This window comes from Aspergillus viridinutans (genome assembly GCF_018404265.1).
Source record: "Aspergillus viridinutans IFM 47045 DNA, scaffold_12, whole genome shotgun sequence".
NCBI classification, from domain to species: Eukaryota; Fungi; Ascomycota; class Eurotiomycetes; order Eurotiales; family Aspergillaceae; genus Aspergillus; species Aspergillus viridinutans.
The window spans coordinates 986,939-1,005,806 of NW_025091228.1; the positions used below are offsets into that span (position 1 = coordinate 986,939).

The 18,868-nt window shown below is 47.4% G+C and overlaps 5 protein-coding genes and 1 non-coding gene across 6 annotated transcripts; 4 read left to right on the forward strand and 2 right to left on the reverse strand.

Moving 5' to 3' along the window:
• Positions 1–727: 727 nt before the first annotated feature.
• On the forward strand, positions 728–5,200 carry Aspvir_002755 (uncharacterized protein; the record flags this gene model as incomplete). Its single annotated transcript, XM_043274352.1, has 7 exons — positions 728–993; positions 1,186–1,451; positions 1,500–1,534; positions 1,582–2,624; positions 2,678–3,485; positions 3,538–5,092; positions 5,142–5,200. The coding sequence occupies 7 exons, from the start codon at positions 728–730 to the stop codon at positions 5,198–5,200; spliced, it is 4,032 nt and encodes a 1,343-aa protein (XP_043130287.1).
• A 476-nt stretch (positions 5,201–5,676) lies between these two features.
• Positions 5,677–5,973, reverse strand: Aspvir_002756 (mitochondrial 54S ribosomal protein bL33m; the record flags this gene model as incomplete). Its single annotated transcript, XM_043274353.1, has 2 exons — positions 5,677–5,846; positions 5,961–5,973. 2 exons carry the CDS (start codon positions 5,971–5,973, stop codon positions 5,677–5,679), a joined length of 183 nt encoding a protein of 60 aa, XP_043130288.1.
• Positions 5,974–10,193: 4,220 nt separating this feature from the next.
• Aspvir_002757 (uncharacterized protein) lies at positions 10,194–10,412 on the forward strand (the record flags this gene model as incomplete). Its single annotated transcript, XM_043274354.1, has 1 exon — positions 10,194–10,412. The coding sequence occupies one exon, from the start codon at positions 10,194–10,196 to the stop codon at positions 10,410–10,412; it is 219 nt and encodes a 72-aa protein (XP_043130289.1).
• Positions 10,413–11,074: 662 nt separating this feature from the next.
• On the reverse strand, positions 11,075–11,147 carry Aspvir_002758. Its single transcript has one exon. It is a non-coding gene; the product is annotated as a tRNA-Lys (tRNA).
• A 2,306-nt stretch (positions 11,148–13,453) lies between these two features.
• Positions 13,454–14,095, forward strand: Aspvir_002759 (uncharacterized protein; the record flags this gene model as incomplete). Its single annotated transcript, XM_043274355.1, has 1 exon — positions 13,454–14,095. One exon carries the CDS (start codon positions 13,454–13,456, stop codon positions 14,093–14,095), a length of 642 nt encoding a protein of 213 aa, XP_043130290.1.
• A 1,771-nt stretch (positions 14,096–15,866) lies between these two features.
• Aspvir_002760 (uncharacterized protein) lies at positions 15,867–16,753 on the forward strand (the record flags this gene model as incomplete). The annotated part of the gene is made up of 4 exons (XM_043274356.1): positions 15,867–15,888; positions 15,942–16,316; positions 16,371–16,477; positions 16,529–16,753. 4 exons carry the CDS (start codon positions 15,867–15,869, stop codon positions 16,751–16,753), a joined length of 729 nt encoding a protein of 242 aa, XP_043130291.1.
• Between the last annotated feature and the right edge of the window lie 2,115 nt (positions 16,754–18,868).

The window sequence follows — 18,868 nt, forward strand, 5'->3', positions numbered from 1 at the left end:
TGATCTAAAATGTTCGACCATAATTCGACCAATTTTTGTCGCCAACTACGATAACTCTGAAGCATGTTACGCTGCTCTTCATAACCCCTTTTCATCCTTCCTTTGCATGTTTTTTTCATGATGTTTTCGTCTGAATACTGAGTCTGCGTACCTTCGTGTAGCTATTGTGACATCTTTATGCCGTATACATGAGTGACGATATCTTGCCTCTACTTAAAACCGAGGAACTCCTTCGACACATAACATGGTTAGAAGGGACGCCAACCATAGTATGAGACTACTATTGGTCTTGTACAGTCTGTAAGCTTTTGTATAGTTTTTGTTTTTTTTTTTTTTTTTTAAAAAAAAAAGAGCATCCTCCATAAAAGGCATCGGTATGATCCTGAGTCCCTAACGGAGTATAGCTATTGGATTTTGATGCCTTATGAGGCAAAGACGTGGTACTTTCCAAAACGGAAGCTACCACCTGACGAAGACGTTTCTTCCGTTGAGGGAGCTGGCGATCTTATTTCTACGTTTTCATCTCGAAAAGAATTCTTTCCATTCAGTCCCTTGGTCTCTCTACGTCTCTCTTGCTCGACTTCTCTCCAGACTCGCACAAGAACTATCCTAATACTTGGGGACATCCGCGAAGACTCTTCCCTGAGTAGGACGCCAATGTGCGTGCCGTACATTTCAAGGGAAGTCGACGTTCATTGCTGCGTTGAGCATTCAAGACAATATCGAAATGGAGAATCAAAACATTGGCCCTTCTTCGCCTGGTAACTCTCTAGCTGTATCTGAATTTGAGCGTGACGGCCTTGCAACTCAATATGAGGGCGATGAAGATCTAATGCTTCTCCACATGGAACAAAACGACAATGAGCCCATCTCACCGAATCTGAAGGCGGTTATGGAGAAAGACAAGGGGTCAGATCGACCGCAAGAAGCTCGTCCGGCTCCACTGCTTCTTGAACGGCCCCAAAGCTCTGGGCTCGATGTCGCGGGATTCTCGTTTGGAAAACCTGGTCCACGTGGAAGGCCGCTTTTGCTACAATCCTTGACAAAGAGGCCTTGTGCACCTAGAAGTCCTTCCTTAGAACAAACTAATAGGCGTGGTATGGCTGATCAAGTCAGACATCAAGAACAAGCAAAGTTCGTTCCTCCGATGCTACCGCTTTTCACATATACTAATTGTCCTTCAAGTTCTATCTCTCATGCCTCGGACAAGGATTGCACGATGTATGGAATGATCCGAGATAACGTATCCCGCTCGAGCCCGACGAGGCCCTGCTCTCCAGCGACACACAAACCCCAGGACTCGGGAATTGCAGCAAACCGTTGCAACAGTGCCGAAAACGATGCTTGCAGAAATACTCCAACGGATCGACTACAAAGCCAGAAAGCACAAGATGGTGGTTCGCAAACAGCGGGCGACATTCAACGCATCGCCGAGAATGCAGGAAATCCAGGTGGGCAAAGCCTGAAAGAAGTCCTGTGTAGGAAGTCTAACTTCATAGACAACAACACAAACTCTGTGACTCCGCAACCGAGTGTAAGTTTCCTCCAACATTTTCGCAGGGGTTACTGACGGGTTCCAAGCTTGAACACCATGTTCCACGTGGGATAAGGCAGCACAATGAAAAGCAGGAACGAGCTGCTGCTATGCAGCAAAATCAGAACCGCCAGAATGAGGTTATTAACGGAGAGGGGGTGCCTAATATGCATTCATTGGGTCCTACGACTGATCATTTCAGGATCTCGAAGCGACGTCCCGCAAACGGGAAAAGGTTGCCCAGTGCGAAACGAACTATGACACTGGCTTCGGACAACGGAGGCTCGCAAGTGTCAGAGGAAGATCTGTTCCAGCTTCTAATCAATCGGATGAGAGTTCGAGAAGAAAATGAAATCGCTGCTTCCAATCTGCAGGAGCGAATGGAAGCTGACATGTCTGAACTGGCGGAGGAAAACAAAACTCTGAAGAATCAGCTCGAGACCCTTGACAATCAATTACAGCGTAGCAAGTGTCAATCAAAGACATACAGAGCCCAGATAGAGGACTGGAAAGCAAAACTAGTGAAGTTCAAGGGTATTCTCAACGAGCTTGGAGCCGAGTATCGAAATCTTCGCAATGAGAACCTCCGACTCAAAGACTCAAAAGCAACTCTGGAGAATGAAAGAACCGAAATCGAGGCTGGCATTGAAGATGCTAGGCGCCAAATTTCTCAGGCTCTCGCTCTCGTCGGAGAAAAAAGGAATCAACTCGCAGAGTCTGAGAAAAAGGTCGAAGCGATGACGCTGGCCTTGAAAAATGCAGAAGAAAAGACAGTATTTGTTCAAACCCAGTTGATGGAAGAAAGGAGAAGATCATCAATTCTTGAGTCGTACATTCACAATAATTCGAGAGTTCAAACAAAGCAGCTTGCGGTAATCCGGACTGAACAGCAGGAGATGCTCAGCAAGCTCGACTCTGCGTTTGACATACTCGGTCAGAGTGTGAATGCTTCCCAGGCAGCAACTCAAACCACATTGGAATTGACACTCGAGAAGAGCTTTTCACTTCTCAAAGAACTGAGCGAACAGCTTTCGAGGGACAGAGTGGATATCCAGCAATGCAATGACATCGTCCACAAGATCTTCTCAAGGTATGATCTGAGACAAAGTGCTGAGGAGTGGAATGCTGACTTGTTGCTGTCAGTGTGAATACGTTCGATTTCAAGCTAAATGAGGGACTCGAAAGAAGCTTCGCGCTCAACGAGAATGTGGCACATAATATTAGGGAGCAACTGAAGCTCTTTGAAAACAATAACGGCTGTCATATGGCACTTCTCAAGCAGCTCGGGCTCAACGAAGAACAGTACAGCGCGGTGCGAGAAAGGTTGGAAGCTCTCGAGCCAAGCATGCATAAAATTAACTCCTCTCTCACGACGCTCAATGAGAAAGAGGTTGATCTTGCCCAGCATATTACTCATCTAGAAAAGAGTATCTCTGAGGGGCAGAACCCGGCTCTAGCGACAGATGTCTGCGGTCTATCTACGGAGAATGCCGCACTCAAAGATCAAATCGAGCAGCTTTCAATCAAAATGAGTTCTGCTGAAGAGAATGCTAAGGCGAAGGAGATCGAAAGCGAGGAAGCAAAGCGTGCCCTTCTGGAGGTCACTGCAAAGATGCAAGAAGAGATGAAACGAGCACAGGATTTCGAGGCCCAAGCCGTCAGCCTGCGACAGAAGACGATATCTATCGAGACGAAAATTCGGGAGGAATTGAACAGAGCGAGCGTCATTTCCAGAGACCAGACCAAGGCAAGGTTTGAGCAACAGATCCATAAACTGCTGCGAGAGAAAGTAGAAGCGGAAAAGGATATGGCCACGATCAGGGAGTCGCTGGCTGAGGCCCAAGCGTCAATGGTAATCAACATAGAGTCTTACAATGGCAGGTTCACTAATGGTTTGCAGGCTGAAAGGGAACAGGCAGCGAAGAAGCAAAGAGATGAATTGGAGTCGATGGTGAGTAAATCGGGTTTGGAGATAAACTAATGAAAATTGCTGATTCCTGTAGGTCCTGCAGAGAGAACAGCAAATACAGAAATTAGAGGACTTCCGTACCCAGGACGCAGCTCGGATGAGTGAACAGGTAGCGGAACTCGAGCTACTGCGAAAGTCAGAGGCTGCTGCTCTGGCTCAACAGAAGGCAATTTCCCAGCAGCTCGATGAAGTCCAAGGAAGTATCGCCGAGCTCAATGATAGGCTGTCCTCGAAAGACCTTGAATTCGAAGATCTCCAGAAGAAGCTAGACACATGTCAAAGTGATCTACTGGAGAAAGAGGAAGAACTCACACAGGTCAAGAAAAATCTTTGCGATGCCGACTCGGCGCGGTCAAACTTGGAAACAGGTAAAGCGAAGGCGAAATCCGAAATACACGCCCTTCTCAAAAGGCTTCAGGACTCGGAACGCTGGATGAAAAATATCAAAGAGGCCATCGCTCGACCAGATGATCCTTCATTAGGAGGACCATTGCCGGGTACTTGGGACAAACTGAAGGACTGTCTGAGCTCGACAGATAACGACAACCCGTGTTCCGATTCACAAAGGACTACTGTCCCTGCAGCTCCTAATGTCGCGAATGCGACTATAAGTTCCTCTGTGATCTTGACACCGAATAGGATCTGTGAGAGTCCTATTCAGGGCTTTGTTCAGACGACAGAGGTGATATATCGGACACAGAGCATTCAGGGCGGCGGGCTGTCTTCCCCAGTTCAAACTAATGCGAGAGCTGGAAACATCCACTCCGTCGGTCACTGTGAAAAGCCGGAATCGTCAACTGAAATTGTACCATTTTCGAGTATTCGACAGCAGCTATCACCCGCATCTGGCTCATCTCTGAGTCCTGAACCTAGCGATCTTGCAGATATGCTAGACCTCACCCCGAAGAACAAGTCACCGCAGGGCGACACGGTCGTGGAAACGCCGAAAGAAAGGAACGAGAAGGGGAATGCAGCTACATCGCACAAAGTCGACGGTTTCGACCTCGGAATGATAGGTGAACAGTCGCGGAGCTCACAGCACCAGCCGCTGAAGCTGAACTCCTTGGCAACGGAAACGGTTGATGGTCATACGAACGCAACCGAGGATCAGGAAAAGCAGAAAACCGTCACTTTCAAGGCAGAAAACAAGGCAACCAGGATTGAGAAGCGGAAGTTCTCAGCAACGGAAAACCCTCCTGAGGAGAGCGCTTCGGAGAATCGTCGTGTCAAGAGACCAGAACGCGCCACGAAACGCACTTATAGCAGATTCCAGCGCTCTCCTAAATCGAAGGGGAGCCCCAAATTCTCAAACCAATCCAATGCTTCCCCGGCTAGCGAACTGTCGAATCGTGATACTCATACGGAGAATCAATACACGAGCAATGATAAGAGAGCACGAGTGTCTGTGGCGCCATCGAATTCTGGGACTAGAGGGCAAGCGCAAGGGACTGCCAATTACTTGGAGCGCAGAACAAGCCCTGCTAGATTAGCATCCGGAAGTAGTAGGCAATCATCAGCGATTGAAAGCAATCCAAAAAACAGCAGGTGGACGACGCGAGGCGCAAGGCGCGGAGGCCGAAGATTACGCAGTAAGCGCTCTCCCCCTTGCAAAGAAGCTATAGCTGCTGATGGACACAGGTGACCGCTACAATGCCCGTTTCAGTCAGAGATATAACGAACAGGTTGATGGTATATAGAGCCGAATTCAGCTCGACAATAATTCGCCTGAAGGTTAGTGAGAATATAGTTATGGACAAAGGAGAAACGAGATACGCAGCGTATTTACCGCAAGATTGAAGAAGTCACGAAAGGGAGACACTGCTTATGTAGTCGAGAAGATGATGGGAAAGTGAAAATATCGAACATGTTAAAATTAACCCAGAATGTACTGCTCTAAACGCCGAAATGCAAGACCAGAATAGAAACAGCTTAGCAATACATGAGTCCGCTCAGGAGCCCAGAGTATCGCTTCTGCCGCTGTTTTCCCTAATGTACATGATCGTTGATGGAAGTACCGGGCTCGACTTGTCGCTGCCTTTGAGACGTTTGATGGTTCAGGAACGGAGTGGATTCATTGACGCCGAGGAAGACGGAGCCAATACACAAGGACAATCCCCCTATTCGAAGCGACGGAACTTGACGTGGCGGATATTTGAATAAGAGAGATCGTGAATCATTTCGCCCTTCCACCTTTTGTCGCTTCCAGGAACAAGACCTTCTTCTTCACCACGGGGTCGTATTTGAGCATGCTCAGAGGGCGGTGCGTACGAGGGCGGATCATTGTGCGATAGTACCCGGTCATAGCCATGGAGATCAGGCGAACGGCAATCGTGCGAGATTTCGCTGTGAAGAGGATCGCAAGTCAGTCATCCGTTCTCCGCGGATCAGCATTGTATTGGGGATGAGCAACTCCGAGTTCGCGTGGAACTCAGCTCTGGAGCAGAAATCTGCGCATACATTTCTTGGCCATTTTGGCGACTTGCGAGGGAGGGACAGCAAGAAGGGGATGGAGACTTGCCGTGACGGATTCCGAGTTATGGGAGTTTGTGAAGAACTTTGGGATCTGGGTAGTATCACGTGATATTTGTTATCCTAGAATGGAATAGTGCGGGATGCGGATAATGCCAAGACTACGAGAGTGCCTTTGCTGCAGGTACATAGACAAAGTACCTCTCTTCATATCGGCAAAGGTTATCATGATGTGTGTCAGCTTAATGACCTATCTGTTTGTCATCATTGGATCCCATTAGAGGGCTTTTCTGCAGCTCTTTGATCTATCTGGAGCAATCGTATCTATCTTTGTCCTGACTCTTACTGAAAGCGCGTCTCAACATGCCTTTTCAAGCTATAAATATGAGCAGAGTTCCCACGCTTCTGTCTGTTTAGTAGCGTCAAACTTTCTCTACTCATGCTATATACAATTGCTTGTATACTTATGAGTTAGTATGAGCATTCGGATTGAATTCCACCATGGCAGGGATCTTCACTTCATGATTCCCTCTTGCATTTTACGGTTGCACACCAGTAATTACATTGCAAATGCATTATCGGCCCAATGCAGTGATGCTCCTATATATATGAGAAGTTGCTTTGAAGAGCGGTCGGTGGAAATGTGCTGTGCGCTATTTGGGGAGAGGTACGCCGTCAGTTGTTGCATTCATTGAATGCTCTTCATCCTTGATTTCCGTATGTTTTTTTCGCCCCTGTTAACTTGTACTGGACATCAGCAGTGAGAAGTCTACAAGTTTTCTTTGAGAGTGGGATACGCACGAGAAAATACTACAAGAAGCCTCAATCTTGCTGCCATTCTCACAAATGCCAATGAGGAATGAGGAGACTCAAACTTAGGATTTTGCCTTGTGTGCTGCTTTTGTATGCCATGCAAACGATCCCACTAATCCATCATCCACAGACTAGGTAGTTGACCGCTGTGGATATATAAGTTCTTGAAGCTACATGACATTAGTAAGTTCCATCCTTGAAGAGTGTCGGTGCAGAGGGACTGATCGTATTGAAGACAAGCACAGATTTTCCAGAGGTACAAATCCGTGTGGTGTACATCATCTAGTGATCTGCATGTTTCAAAGGGCTCTGAAGTCGTCGAGTGACCTAGTGATGGATGCTCGAAGGGCATTTAGTGCTGGCTTCATCCGCACCGGAAGAATATGCATGCATCTGCTCATGTGGATGCTCGGTCCTGCATGCAGTCCTCAAAAGGTGGCTAGCCTAGATCTCACGGATCAGAATATTCCAGTCAACTCGAATGATTTGTAGATATTCATGCACACTCGTCGACGATCGGCGAGCGATTTTATCCGAGTCACGGTTGTCAGTCGACTTTGAATATTGATTGAGCACACCGCAAGAATTAAAAGTTCCATCGCTAACCTGGTCGTCCACCGTTCCGAGACATTCCACCCTCCTTCAGCTCTCAGATGCGGGGTTTCGAGTCAATCGCAACTGGATATGGCATCCCAAGGAAACTTGGAACTTACATCGGTGATGATCTTGAAATCCGCTCCGGCCGTCAGGCGACCTCTGCATCGGTTGCAACCGAAACCACTAGTGCACCTTCACCAGCCACACTGTGTTTTGATACCCGCAGCATGTCTCTTATCTCCACATCCCATGCCTGTTGGCTGATGGAGCCTTAATTTGCGGTCAACAATACATGAATCTATGAGAAGAAAGCAACAGAGCTTTCATACCACTTGTCATGCCGGGCTGTCCAACGAAAATAGTGCCATTGAGAGGGTCTATTATCCGAATAGGTTCATTGCCAAAGAGAAACTTGGAACTGAAAGCCGACTGAAGTGCCCCTGATGACTCTTTCAAGTATGGCAAAGAAGTCTGGCTGGGAAATAGAAGCCAGGAAATGAGAATGAATGCATAGTATGCTGTGTCGAGTGTCCATACAGGTCCACGGCAAGCAGTCCTTCACTCTGGCTTGATCATCCACCATAGAGCTACTTTGCTTTGACTAATATGCTACAAGTCCATAGATTCGACGACATCGGGGATCGACACAGATCCTCTACCCGGCTGTGGAGAGAACGAAAGCCTGAATGACAAGGTTGTCCGATCCTCAACCGTGGCCAAGCCAGTGAATGAGTTTTGTGATGTGCAGTGCGTGGACTTGTGTTTGTTCACCTGCTGGATAGCATGGAACTTCTTACCTCCTCTCAGCCAACATTTCTCATCGAGTCTTCACCATCTCCTTCTGCAGTGCGGTGTTCTCCGTTACATTCTTATCTTCCCTCAATGGGCAGTTGATCTTACAAAACGTCCTGGCAGGCAGAATTTATCTGATTATAACCTCATTTTTATTGGAACTAGGATGTATTTGGCGGCAGAGGCTTGAGTTGCATATGACAGCTGGAAGGACGATTCATACAATACGTTCCCGTCCGGTCAGCATCCACAACCGAGCGGGCAGACGTAGGTGATATCAGTATATCGCACAGAGGTTGCGGCCGTTCGTCCACTACTACGGAAATGACGAAGGCAGCTCGTGCCAGCTGCACGACGAGAGTCATAATGCTCTGCCTGGAATCGCGTATCGGTTCCATTTCAACAACTCGACCGGTACAATCAAGGTCCCCCCTTCATACACTCACGATGCCATATCACTCGATTTCGCCCGCGAGATTGTTTTTCGCCTTAGAATGGAGCTTTCCCGAGAGTACACCTTGGGTAGGACACCACTCACCATCTCTCCCATTGTGCTGGGAAACAGGGGCAAGCAACCTGACAACTGCCTTTTCCCGAATTCTCGAAACCAGCTAGGCAATCAATTACAAAGCAATTTCAAGTTACCTGCGGCCAGCGGAGCAGGGCCTCGGGTGTTGGTGCCACCGAAGATGAATGGCATGAATACCGCAGACAGCGCTGCTCCGTATATTTCTCAACTTCACCGACAATGCCGACTACTCTTTCTGGTACGGTGACCCAAGGGACATGAACACAAACTTGCTCGTGTGAAGTAAGACGACCAGCGGAATTTGCTCGGCACTCCAACAGTGCGTTATCTATATGGGTAGGTAAGATCCTGCTCAAACATGCGTCGTCGGCTTGGAAATACGAACTCCTGGAGGAGAAGGTTATGCTGCGTGGGTTGCCGCCCAGATACAGTTTGGGATTCGCAGCATAAGAAGCCGGACCTCGATTGACATAGCCGCTTCCCCTGTCTCTCGAGTTCCAAGTACTTCGCGAGATTGTATCAGCTGAGAAAGAGGGTCGTACACTTCTTGACCGATACCCATCGGAAGAACAGAAGGTTCTATCTCAGGGCTTGCTTGGTTTGGAAAATGTCATGAAATGGAGGGACCTGAAGTAGACATGTTCGCCGAGCTTCGATCAGATCTGCAACGCCTGAGGGGCGAAGTGATGGGATCCAGAGGATAGAAATTGTGCGCTCATCGCTCTCAAGCACGTCGGCTAGCACGTCGTTAGAGCCAGCCAGATCCTCGTTTCCACCAATAACAACCTGGCCTCAAACGTGTCCAGGACATACGTACCGCATCTGTCTCCTGTTACGCTGTGCACAAATGGGACTTGTAATTCCGGAAATTCGTATTGAACCTGGGTTGATCTGAGTGTATACTGGCAAGACGTTGGCTGGCCTTAATAATAGTGATTCCAGAAATTGAGACGTAAAGCTAAATCATTAGGAGGCAGAGGTTCTTTGTTTGCTTCAAGGATCATCATGACTCGAACCCTCAAAAAATTCGTAAGTTGACGTTTCACAGCAGCAGGCGCATAAAGAAATTATCCAAATATCAGGCTACTTGCATGAGTCCATTCTACTTTGATTGATGAAGACAGTAGAAGCCAAAGATAATTCACTAGCCTAGTGTAAGGGCGGGCATATCCCGGGATAATCCGTTTTTGTATGTTCTGACAGCCATCCTAGTCCTTCCTTTCTTCACTGGTGTAACTCTACTAGCAAAAACGTGAAGTCTTTATATCACGATCCTTATGAACCTTCACGATCATACTCTCAAGCTATTCACAGTGATTCCTTTCAGATTCTCTCCTCACAGGTATAAATACCCCCTAATGATCGATCACCCATCTCTTCTCTCCTCTCCTCTCATCCCTCTCATCCCCAGCTACCTCTCTTACTTCAACTCGTCCTCCATCAATCTCATCTACATCCACTCAAATATCACAACCAACCACTTCAACACAATGAAGTTCTTCAACCTCCTCAGCCTCTCCCTCCTCGTCGCTGTTGCCAGCGCCGCAGCTGTCCCTGACGTCGAGGGTACCGTTACCAACGACGCAGCCTCCCCTGCCAACAACCTCGACGACAAACGCGACCACTGCCGCCAGGTCTGCCTCAACAACCAGATGTGCGGTGGCAAATGCCCCAAGTGCGACAAGAAGTCTCTCACCTGCAAGGCTTAGGTTTGTTTCCCTTGCATACTGACGACACAAGCTTGTGCTAATGTTTGTGTCTTTGTGCAGACGGACGTTGCATCATCGACATCCAACATACGCTTCGTATGAGTTGGTACTTCCTCGCGATGGTGAGTTCGTATTTGTCTCCTGATAAGCGGCATGCTGATAGGCTTGGATAGACAGCTCTTGCTTCGTCTTTGGCTCTCTTGCTTTGGATCTTGGCAGATCTTATCGATTGGTTGGTGGGGATTCTTTATGATTTAACGACGACTCGATGATGGCTTCATGGCTTGGCCTTGATGGTCGAGACTTGCTAGCTGGATAGGCTCTAGATAGTCAATCCATTGCTTCATCGTTCTAGTATTGCTTGTAGATGTGCTTTTGTGCTCCATATGATAACTGAGTTTTTCGACCCTCAGAGACCGTAATGGCTATATTCTCTTAGTTTTAGTTTTATACAATGCATGTCATAGATTGACCATAGAAAGAAAGACTTATACGATCACCGTCTCGACTGATGATCAACTAAGGCGTGGGCCTAAAAGTGGAGCTGACCATTGCGGTGGAGCCAAAAGCTTTTTGACCAACAACCTCGCGATCCACACAACGATGAAAAGAATTTCCTTTTTACAAAATTTTGAATAATAATTGACAAAAGCAAAAAGAGAAGCCGAACGCGGGGGTCGAACCCGCAACCTTGAGATTAAGAGTCTCACGCTCTACCGATTGAGCTAGCCCGGCTGGCTTCTTGAAGACCTGCTCCATTATATTACTTTATAAAGCGAAACAAAGGCTAAGTTCTCTCCCATGCGAGTTACGACAGGACAGTCGCGGCAGTCGTATTGTGCACCTGACACTCTATCAAGAACTATGAGAGATGTCTCTTCAGTCTTCGCCAATTTTAGCATATCCAATCCGGTGAAGACATGCAAGACATCGTGAGTCTGCTCAAACATATCGAATCGCCAAGCAGTGGTAGAGATAAATATAGAGCCGACGCTCTGAATGTCTCTTCCCACATGTTTCATTGGACGAGAACGATCTGGATTCTGAAGCACTGGTACAAACTTGCGACATTTCGCGATGTCCGCGCCTATTCCAAGGCGAATCGCGCGATGTAGTCGACAAGTGCGGCCCACGGTAAGGAGAATTTTCGCTGCAATGGCGACTGTTTCGAAAACCTCTCAACGCTCAGTCCAAACATAGTTTCAGAGAATTCAGAAGCCTAGAATGGGGATTGCCAGGCAGCACATAATCAGAACTGGCCATTTGTTGCCGAGACTTGAGCTCGTGTTGGACGCTTGGCTGTCAAATTGTGGCTGAAGTATGATAAACAGGGAAGAGAAGTACGAAGAATCCACATATCTCAGACTGAGAGTAGTCTCTGTGGCTTGAGGCTGAACAGCAACAATGGTCATTAGCGTCAGAAGTCGAGACGATTGAAGAGGAAGATTGAGGCTGAGAGCCTGAGGCAGTGCGACCCCTGAGGCTCGAGCGCATAATCGCGACGATCGTCCCGGCCAGCAAGGAACAGAACTCCCATTCGATGCATATTCTGAAACCCAAATAGCATCACTGTACATTATCAAAGACCAGAGGCACGGTATAGGCTACCAGTATAATGGTCTAAAACCGTACCGCGTCTCAGGAATTATTCCCGATCTAGAGGGCGGTTGCACCGCGTCAACCTGTCGCAGGGCGGGCGAAGGAAGACCAACAATTCCAAGTTAACAAGATCCAAGAGCCCATAGCGGGGATATTGATTGGATGGTAGGCGATAAAATCTACGGTCATGATGGTACCATTTCAAGGAGTAAACAGAACGAAAGTCAACAATGATGGTAGTGGTTGCAGTTGAGAGGAATGGTGTCGCTCTAAGGGGGGATGAGCCGTAGGAACACGAGAGCGTCAAGCCACAGTTGGACAAGCCACTTCGCAGAGTTCACACTCCAGCTGAAAATCTGACATTTCCCTGTTGTGATCCTGACTCGAATCCTTCCCGAATCCCGAATAGGTAACCGACAAGGATCGCTATGAGTAAACCAGGACTGGAGTACTCTGGACATCTCTAAAGTCAGTTAGATGGACTGCAAGCATGCAAATATCTGCATATCACTTGTACCTTTTTGTGCAGCATCCACACCAGATGGAGTCATAAACCATGACAGATGACGGACTAGACCGTAGTGGACATGGGGAGTAGTGATCCTGGAGCCATCCCTGGATGGTCTCAAAGGGGGGTTTGACCGCCAGTTACGGCATTTAGGCCAATCACAAGACCAGGAATCAACCAACAAGCAGAAATTGTGGCCGACAGTGTTGCAGCAGACGCCCTTTTCCTGGCCAGAATTAAAAACAGAGGCTAAAAGCACTGCCTGCATGCACCAGCCACAGCAGACTGGCCATTCGCAGCGTTTTGCGGGAGCCTGAGGACTCCATCGAGTCATCCGCCCCAGGCAAACACCAGGCACTAAGAGTGGAACGGGAATAGCATCATCTGCCAGGCCAGGCTGCCGTGCACACCCTCCCGCTCTCCACCCTCCCACTGTTCCACAGCCCACAAGGCGTTTTTTCTGAACATCCGCTTGTGACCAATGCCGTCATCCTATCTTTAGACCGATCGACTCCACCACTAGACCCTTTTTTGTTAGTCGCAGTCTTATATACTCTGCTTTGGACGATGGATGCCTTCTCTTCCAGGTGACTATATATCACCTCAATCTCCCTCCTCTCATTCGATATTTTTTTTTGTCTGTCACTACCTCTATCATCGCTTTACTTTCGCATTTTATAATATCTTCTGCCATCTACCAACTGCTATTATTTCTTTAACGCTTCTCTGAATCGCATCAAGATCTACCAGCAAGAGAGCTCCAAGCAATCAATCAGCCTCACTCCCTGCTTCACCCACAGCAGTCACGGTGTCGCCCTACGACTCGTCGCGTCGTCTCTTCCACCCACCGTCTCTCTTGTCGTCCCTACGTGAACGAATCCTCATCAGAAGAATCTCAACTCGCAGAGCTGTCCGCCCTCGTCGATCATACACCATGCCCGCCTTGATCGAGAGCCCCGAGCCCATCGCGCCCGTGCTGCGCGTCCGCGAGCTCGAAGATGACGAGGAGTACGTCATGACCGCATTCGAGCGCCATGCCAGCCACTGCTCGCAATGCGCGGAGCCCCTGCGTGTCCACCAGGAGGGCCGTTCCCTCTGTGACCGTGGTCATCAGTACGCCCTCGACGTAGCCGAGTACCTCTACAGTGAGAACGGCAAGGCCAAGTCCGTCATCGACCGCGAGTTGAGCCAGCCCACACTGGTCAAGATCCCTCGGGACTGCGTCGCTGTCCGGGGCCTCCTCCTCGCGATCGAGGATGGCATGCGTCTGCAGCGCAAGGAGCAGGAAAAGGCTCAGACTCAGACCCAAGCCCGAGTTCAGGTTGTGGCCCCTATCATCAGCTACGATCGCACATACCCCATCGCGCCTCGCCAGGCAAACACACAGCAACCCGTTGCTGTCAACGAGATCATCGAGCGTGAGCCCCGCACCCTCAAGCGTCGCCGTGTGATCGTCTACCAATCTCCACGAGGTTCGTCCCGCGGCTCCCTGTACGACTCGGATGCGGCAGACCGCGTGGAACGCTCCAAGGAATCTCCTTCGCGCATCTACCGACCAACTGGATACTATCGTTGAAATATTATAAATTGTTCCTGAATGCGCTTTCAATAACAACAATGCCTTAAATCCTCTGTGCCACGCCAGACACGAAGACGAGTCAAGGACGCCCCAAGTCCGCCGTCGCTGAGCGTTAGGGACCGGCAGTGCCGACTCGCTGTCACCGGCACAGATTCGTTTCTTCCTGCTTGTGCTGGCATTCATGCAAGCTTGCAACGCCTTTCCATGATTGGCTTTTCCATATTTGACCTGGAATTCTGCGAAGCTGTTTGAACTGCCTTACGCTGTGGATTTCGATTCTCTACAAGAACGGAACTATTGCTCTTGCATCATAGCCAGAAATCATGAAAAAAAAAAAAAAGGAAAACCGGAAAGCTGAGGATGTATCCTCCCCACGTTTCCTGTCCTCAATTCGAGGACTCGCAGGGCCGACTGCAAGTTTTGTGACTCAGACTTGAGCTCCTGCAAGCTGTCTTCATCGAGTCATTCCATTCGTTCGCACAGTCTGCTCAAATGCAAGCCATTAGTATTGGCAATGATCATTGGACATGTACTTAGTCTGTTTCCTTTGTACCAAATGCAAGCGAATTCGCTTTGCGTCTACTTCCATCATCCAATAAAGTAAAGTAGACCTCCTGACAATTCTTGAAGATTACTCGGACAAGTACCTAGATTCAAGTGTGAGTCATTAAGATCAGGAAATTTACTGGTGGGTATGGTCATGCTGCTCATGCATTAGCATGGAGTTTGTGTTAGGAACTGCCACCTTGCTGCTTACCCCGCTGGGTTGAGTGCAGCTGTGCAGCGCACTACACATGCACATGTAGAGTACCACAACCTTATTATATGAGATTATGAGTCCATCATGATCCATGAGGCCAGAAACTGTTTTGAAGTGCAGGTTTTATCCCATCCAAAGACACAGAACATATCCCAGTGGAAGTAGATGTGCCAACCAGAATATGCCTATCATTTCTACTATGCTATAAATGGTCGTGTAGACACCTTTTTGGCGTAGTGGATTTGATGGCTGACAAGATGCCTCAGGCTTTATCAATACCTAGATCCAGGACAATATCGTACAAAGAATGAGCATTTACACTATGCACAGTTAAAATTCGCTAAAGAGACATTCAGAGGCATACCTTAAATTCGATAGATATCTCCTACGTAATACCTGCTGTATCCGAGAAAACGGATCTCGACAAACTACCAGTCATCTTTATCCTCAACGAGAAGCTGACGAGTTCTGAAATCCTGATCAAAGGTCATTACACCGTTCATCTGACGAAGGCGTGCCAATACTCATTCACATTAGACTTGAACAGTCGATTAACAAGTAGAAGGCAAATATATCTCTTGAGGATTGATGAGGGAATAACAGTCGATGCATACATCACAGACGATGATTTCAGATCCACGGTCTGTTGCAGTCTGAATATGGGTTCCCTGCACGTGCAAGACGTCAAAGTGATTCCTTCATTTACCGACAACTGCCCCCCCAGTCTTCAACACCAGTCCACCACTGATAAATCTCTCACAACGCAAAATTTCGCCAACGATGGGGAAGCTCAAAGCCCTTATCTGTGGACGCAGGACTGCAGACTCTGATCCAGGATCGTCAGATACAGAGATACCCGAGAAAAGTCCAAATATGCTAAAAACTCCTTCAAGTGAGGATGTAGAGATCCTCAAAACCAGACGTTTCCCATTCGATAGTATTGCGTATCTTTTCGGGCTGCGGTACGTCACCGGTGCAGACGAGAGAAAGATATGGTGTTCTGATATAATGGAGGCACCAGATTTCCTAAGTAGGTCACTCTGAATTTACTATTTGCTTCCTCATGAATACTAATATGTATAGCGAACGTGGTTGACGCACTTGCGTGTCTGCGGTGGAGAAATACACCGCTTACGCGTGCTTACCTCTGGACAGTCGAAGGGCCTTTAGCAGACGCAAAGCTAAAGGTCCTCTTGACTTCGGTTATTGCACTTGAAGCTGGGATGACAGTAGTTCCACGGGAAAAGTTTTACAAAGAGGAGCCCCCAATCGTACTACGCCCTAAAGTCGGTATAACGGTCGACGTGCAATGCCATGGCAGACCTCGGAGACTAAAGATTCGCGCTCCTTGGACTATCTGGCATGGTGATGAGGAAGATGCAGGGGTAAGCATCGTTATATTTCAAACTGAGGTGGGCTATAACGCAGAGGCAGAAAGCTGCTGTTTGGCATACATGGGTAAGCAGCATACTGGGCTTGTCTATTAAACCTAAAGACTGATAAAAATGATAGGAGCAATACACAGAGCCCGAAAGGCCATCCACCAAGATGCATGCATCTACGGCATTGCTACGGATGGTCAACACTGGATTTTTATCCGGATCGACAATGAGTCCAAGGTAATTTAATTCAAAAAGATATTTTAATCCCATCTAACGGCGCGGCAACAGTTTTCAATTGGATACAACAACCACGCTTTAGACCAAGTGTATACGATTCTAAGAACCATGGTGCGTCATGCGATGCACTTGGCGTCGCAGAGAGTGGCCGCATCGACCACTGAAAAATTGCCTTCCTCTATTCGATTCTATGATCCCTACAAGAAGACGCCGCCTGAGCCGGACATTGATACTGATACTGATACTGATACTGAGTCTGAGTTTGAGTTTGAGTGAATAGATTCTGAAATGTTTCATGGAATCTTGGCTATTTTGTTGTTATTGCTTGATTATGCACTCCGTCTTTCCTCATACCCTAGCTCAATTGAATTCTGTAAAGATATAGTACCACTAGGCTAGAAGATGTCCGGACAATTTCTCGTCGGTCTAGGGTTTCATATCCATAATCATAGTGGTATAATATTTTGCCCAATTCTCAACCAGAATGCTTTCTTCAACGAGTGTCTTGAAGAAGACGTCGAAATTGAAGTAAATGCTTTCTGCAGAGAATCTGTGGGTTGGCGTTTGGATGTAGTAGGCGTAGGATCATACGCCGCGCGAAGGTTGAGCAGATGTATGAAAAGATTTTCGAATTCCAGGCCGTCCTATCACTTATTAGTCAAGTAATTACTTGCTATAGCCGAAGCAACTCACTCACGAATCATACACCACACATTTCAGTTTCCCAAGCCGACGACGCATCGTATGGACAATGGCTTTATCACATGCATTAGTAACAAGAATTTCCTCAGTATGAGTAGGACCTTACCTACCCATATATCCGGGCAACTGATGGGTCCCGTCCCCACAGCCCCTAGGCGTTTTTCTTCATACGACCAAATTCGTACTGATATCACTCGGGTCGCCGTACCAGAAGTAGTCACCGATGGTGATGTATGCTCTCTTTCATTGTGCAATTGTACCAACTGAAAGGATGGTCGAAGCCTGGTCTTGCTTCGCCAGACGCCATTCGTCCAAGATCCGATTAGCCATTGCTTGAGTGGCGCGCATGGGTTACCACAAAGGATATACTATTCAGCGAAGTATACCTTCGATCGGCATTGCCCGTAATGGTGATGTGCTCCTCTTCACGGGACAGCGTGATACGCATGTCCCCATCGTGGGTAGATGCTCCCTGATTGTGGGTTAAGACCCCCTAGTCCCTTTCGGACTGGCTCATTGCCGCGCCAGGTACCTGATCTATGAGGGAGCGTGCCATAGCCTCCCCTGGCAAATGTAAGGAACTATCCAAAAATCGTGTATGTGTGTCCCACTAAAAAGTGTTACCATCATGCCAAACTCAATAAGTGTGAACATTTCTTACCTAGATGCTGGGGGACTGGAAGGAAGTTCTGCTCTGGGATCTCCCAGAGTTTGTTAACTTTTGGGGCTTTCGTCGTTGAGCCCGAAGTATCTTCTGACCGTGTTATAGTCTAATGCGGTGACAGGTATCGATCGCTTCGGTTTGTTTGGACGGCTTGAAGCCTCTTTCATCAAGGATGTCACGAAGGGGCTGTTCCACAGCATCTAGGACATGGCCATAAAATGGCAAACCTATCAAAGTCTCTCCTGGCTAGGATGCTTTGTAAGATCAAGATGAGGAGGAAAGAAAAGAATGCAATGGAGAACAGTGCAAGGCAGGAGATGGTAAGGAGAGAAAGGCTGGCTAAGGGGGGGGGTAAGAACTTTCTATATAGTATACTATTGAGCAGTGAATTCTCAGTAAAAGAAGCAGTGAATTATCGGTAAAAGAAGCAGTGAATAAATACAAGGCTATATATTGTGCATGCAAAAGTCATTCACCACCCTAGCCACAATTGACCCCCGAAAGTTGGTCTAATGATCAATGTGCGACGCTTTGCGGTCCTTATACTAAGGTATATGGCCGATATGTTTGGCTGAGTCAGTACGGCGGACTGAATGTACAAAACCAGCCAAAATGTTTTTTTACCATGATTACCTCCCACCACACTGATGCCACTGCTACCACACATACCACCTGCCATCCAGTATGCTTATAGAAAATGAATATTATATTAAATATATAGTAATTATAGTTATTTTAATTTATATCTAAAATATTAATTTAATATCTAGGATTCTAGGGGGTTGAATAGGTAGTAGTTTAGAATTATTCCTAAATTATAGTAGTTATTAAAAGGTTAATATGCATATATATATATCACTATTACTCTTATACTAACCACCGACAGACCAGAGATGTTATTCCCTTATATCTCAGCAACCATAAGATATTGAATATCATCTAGTATTGATATTGAATCAATATCGAATCGATATCAAATGTCATCTAGTAGGGATATCGAATCAATATTGAATGTCATCTAGTAG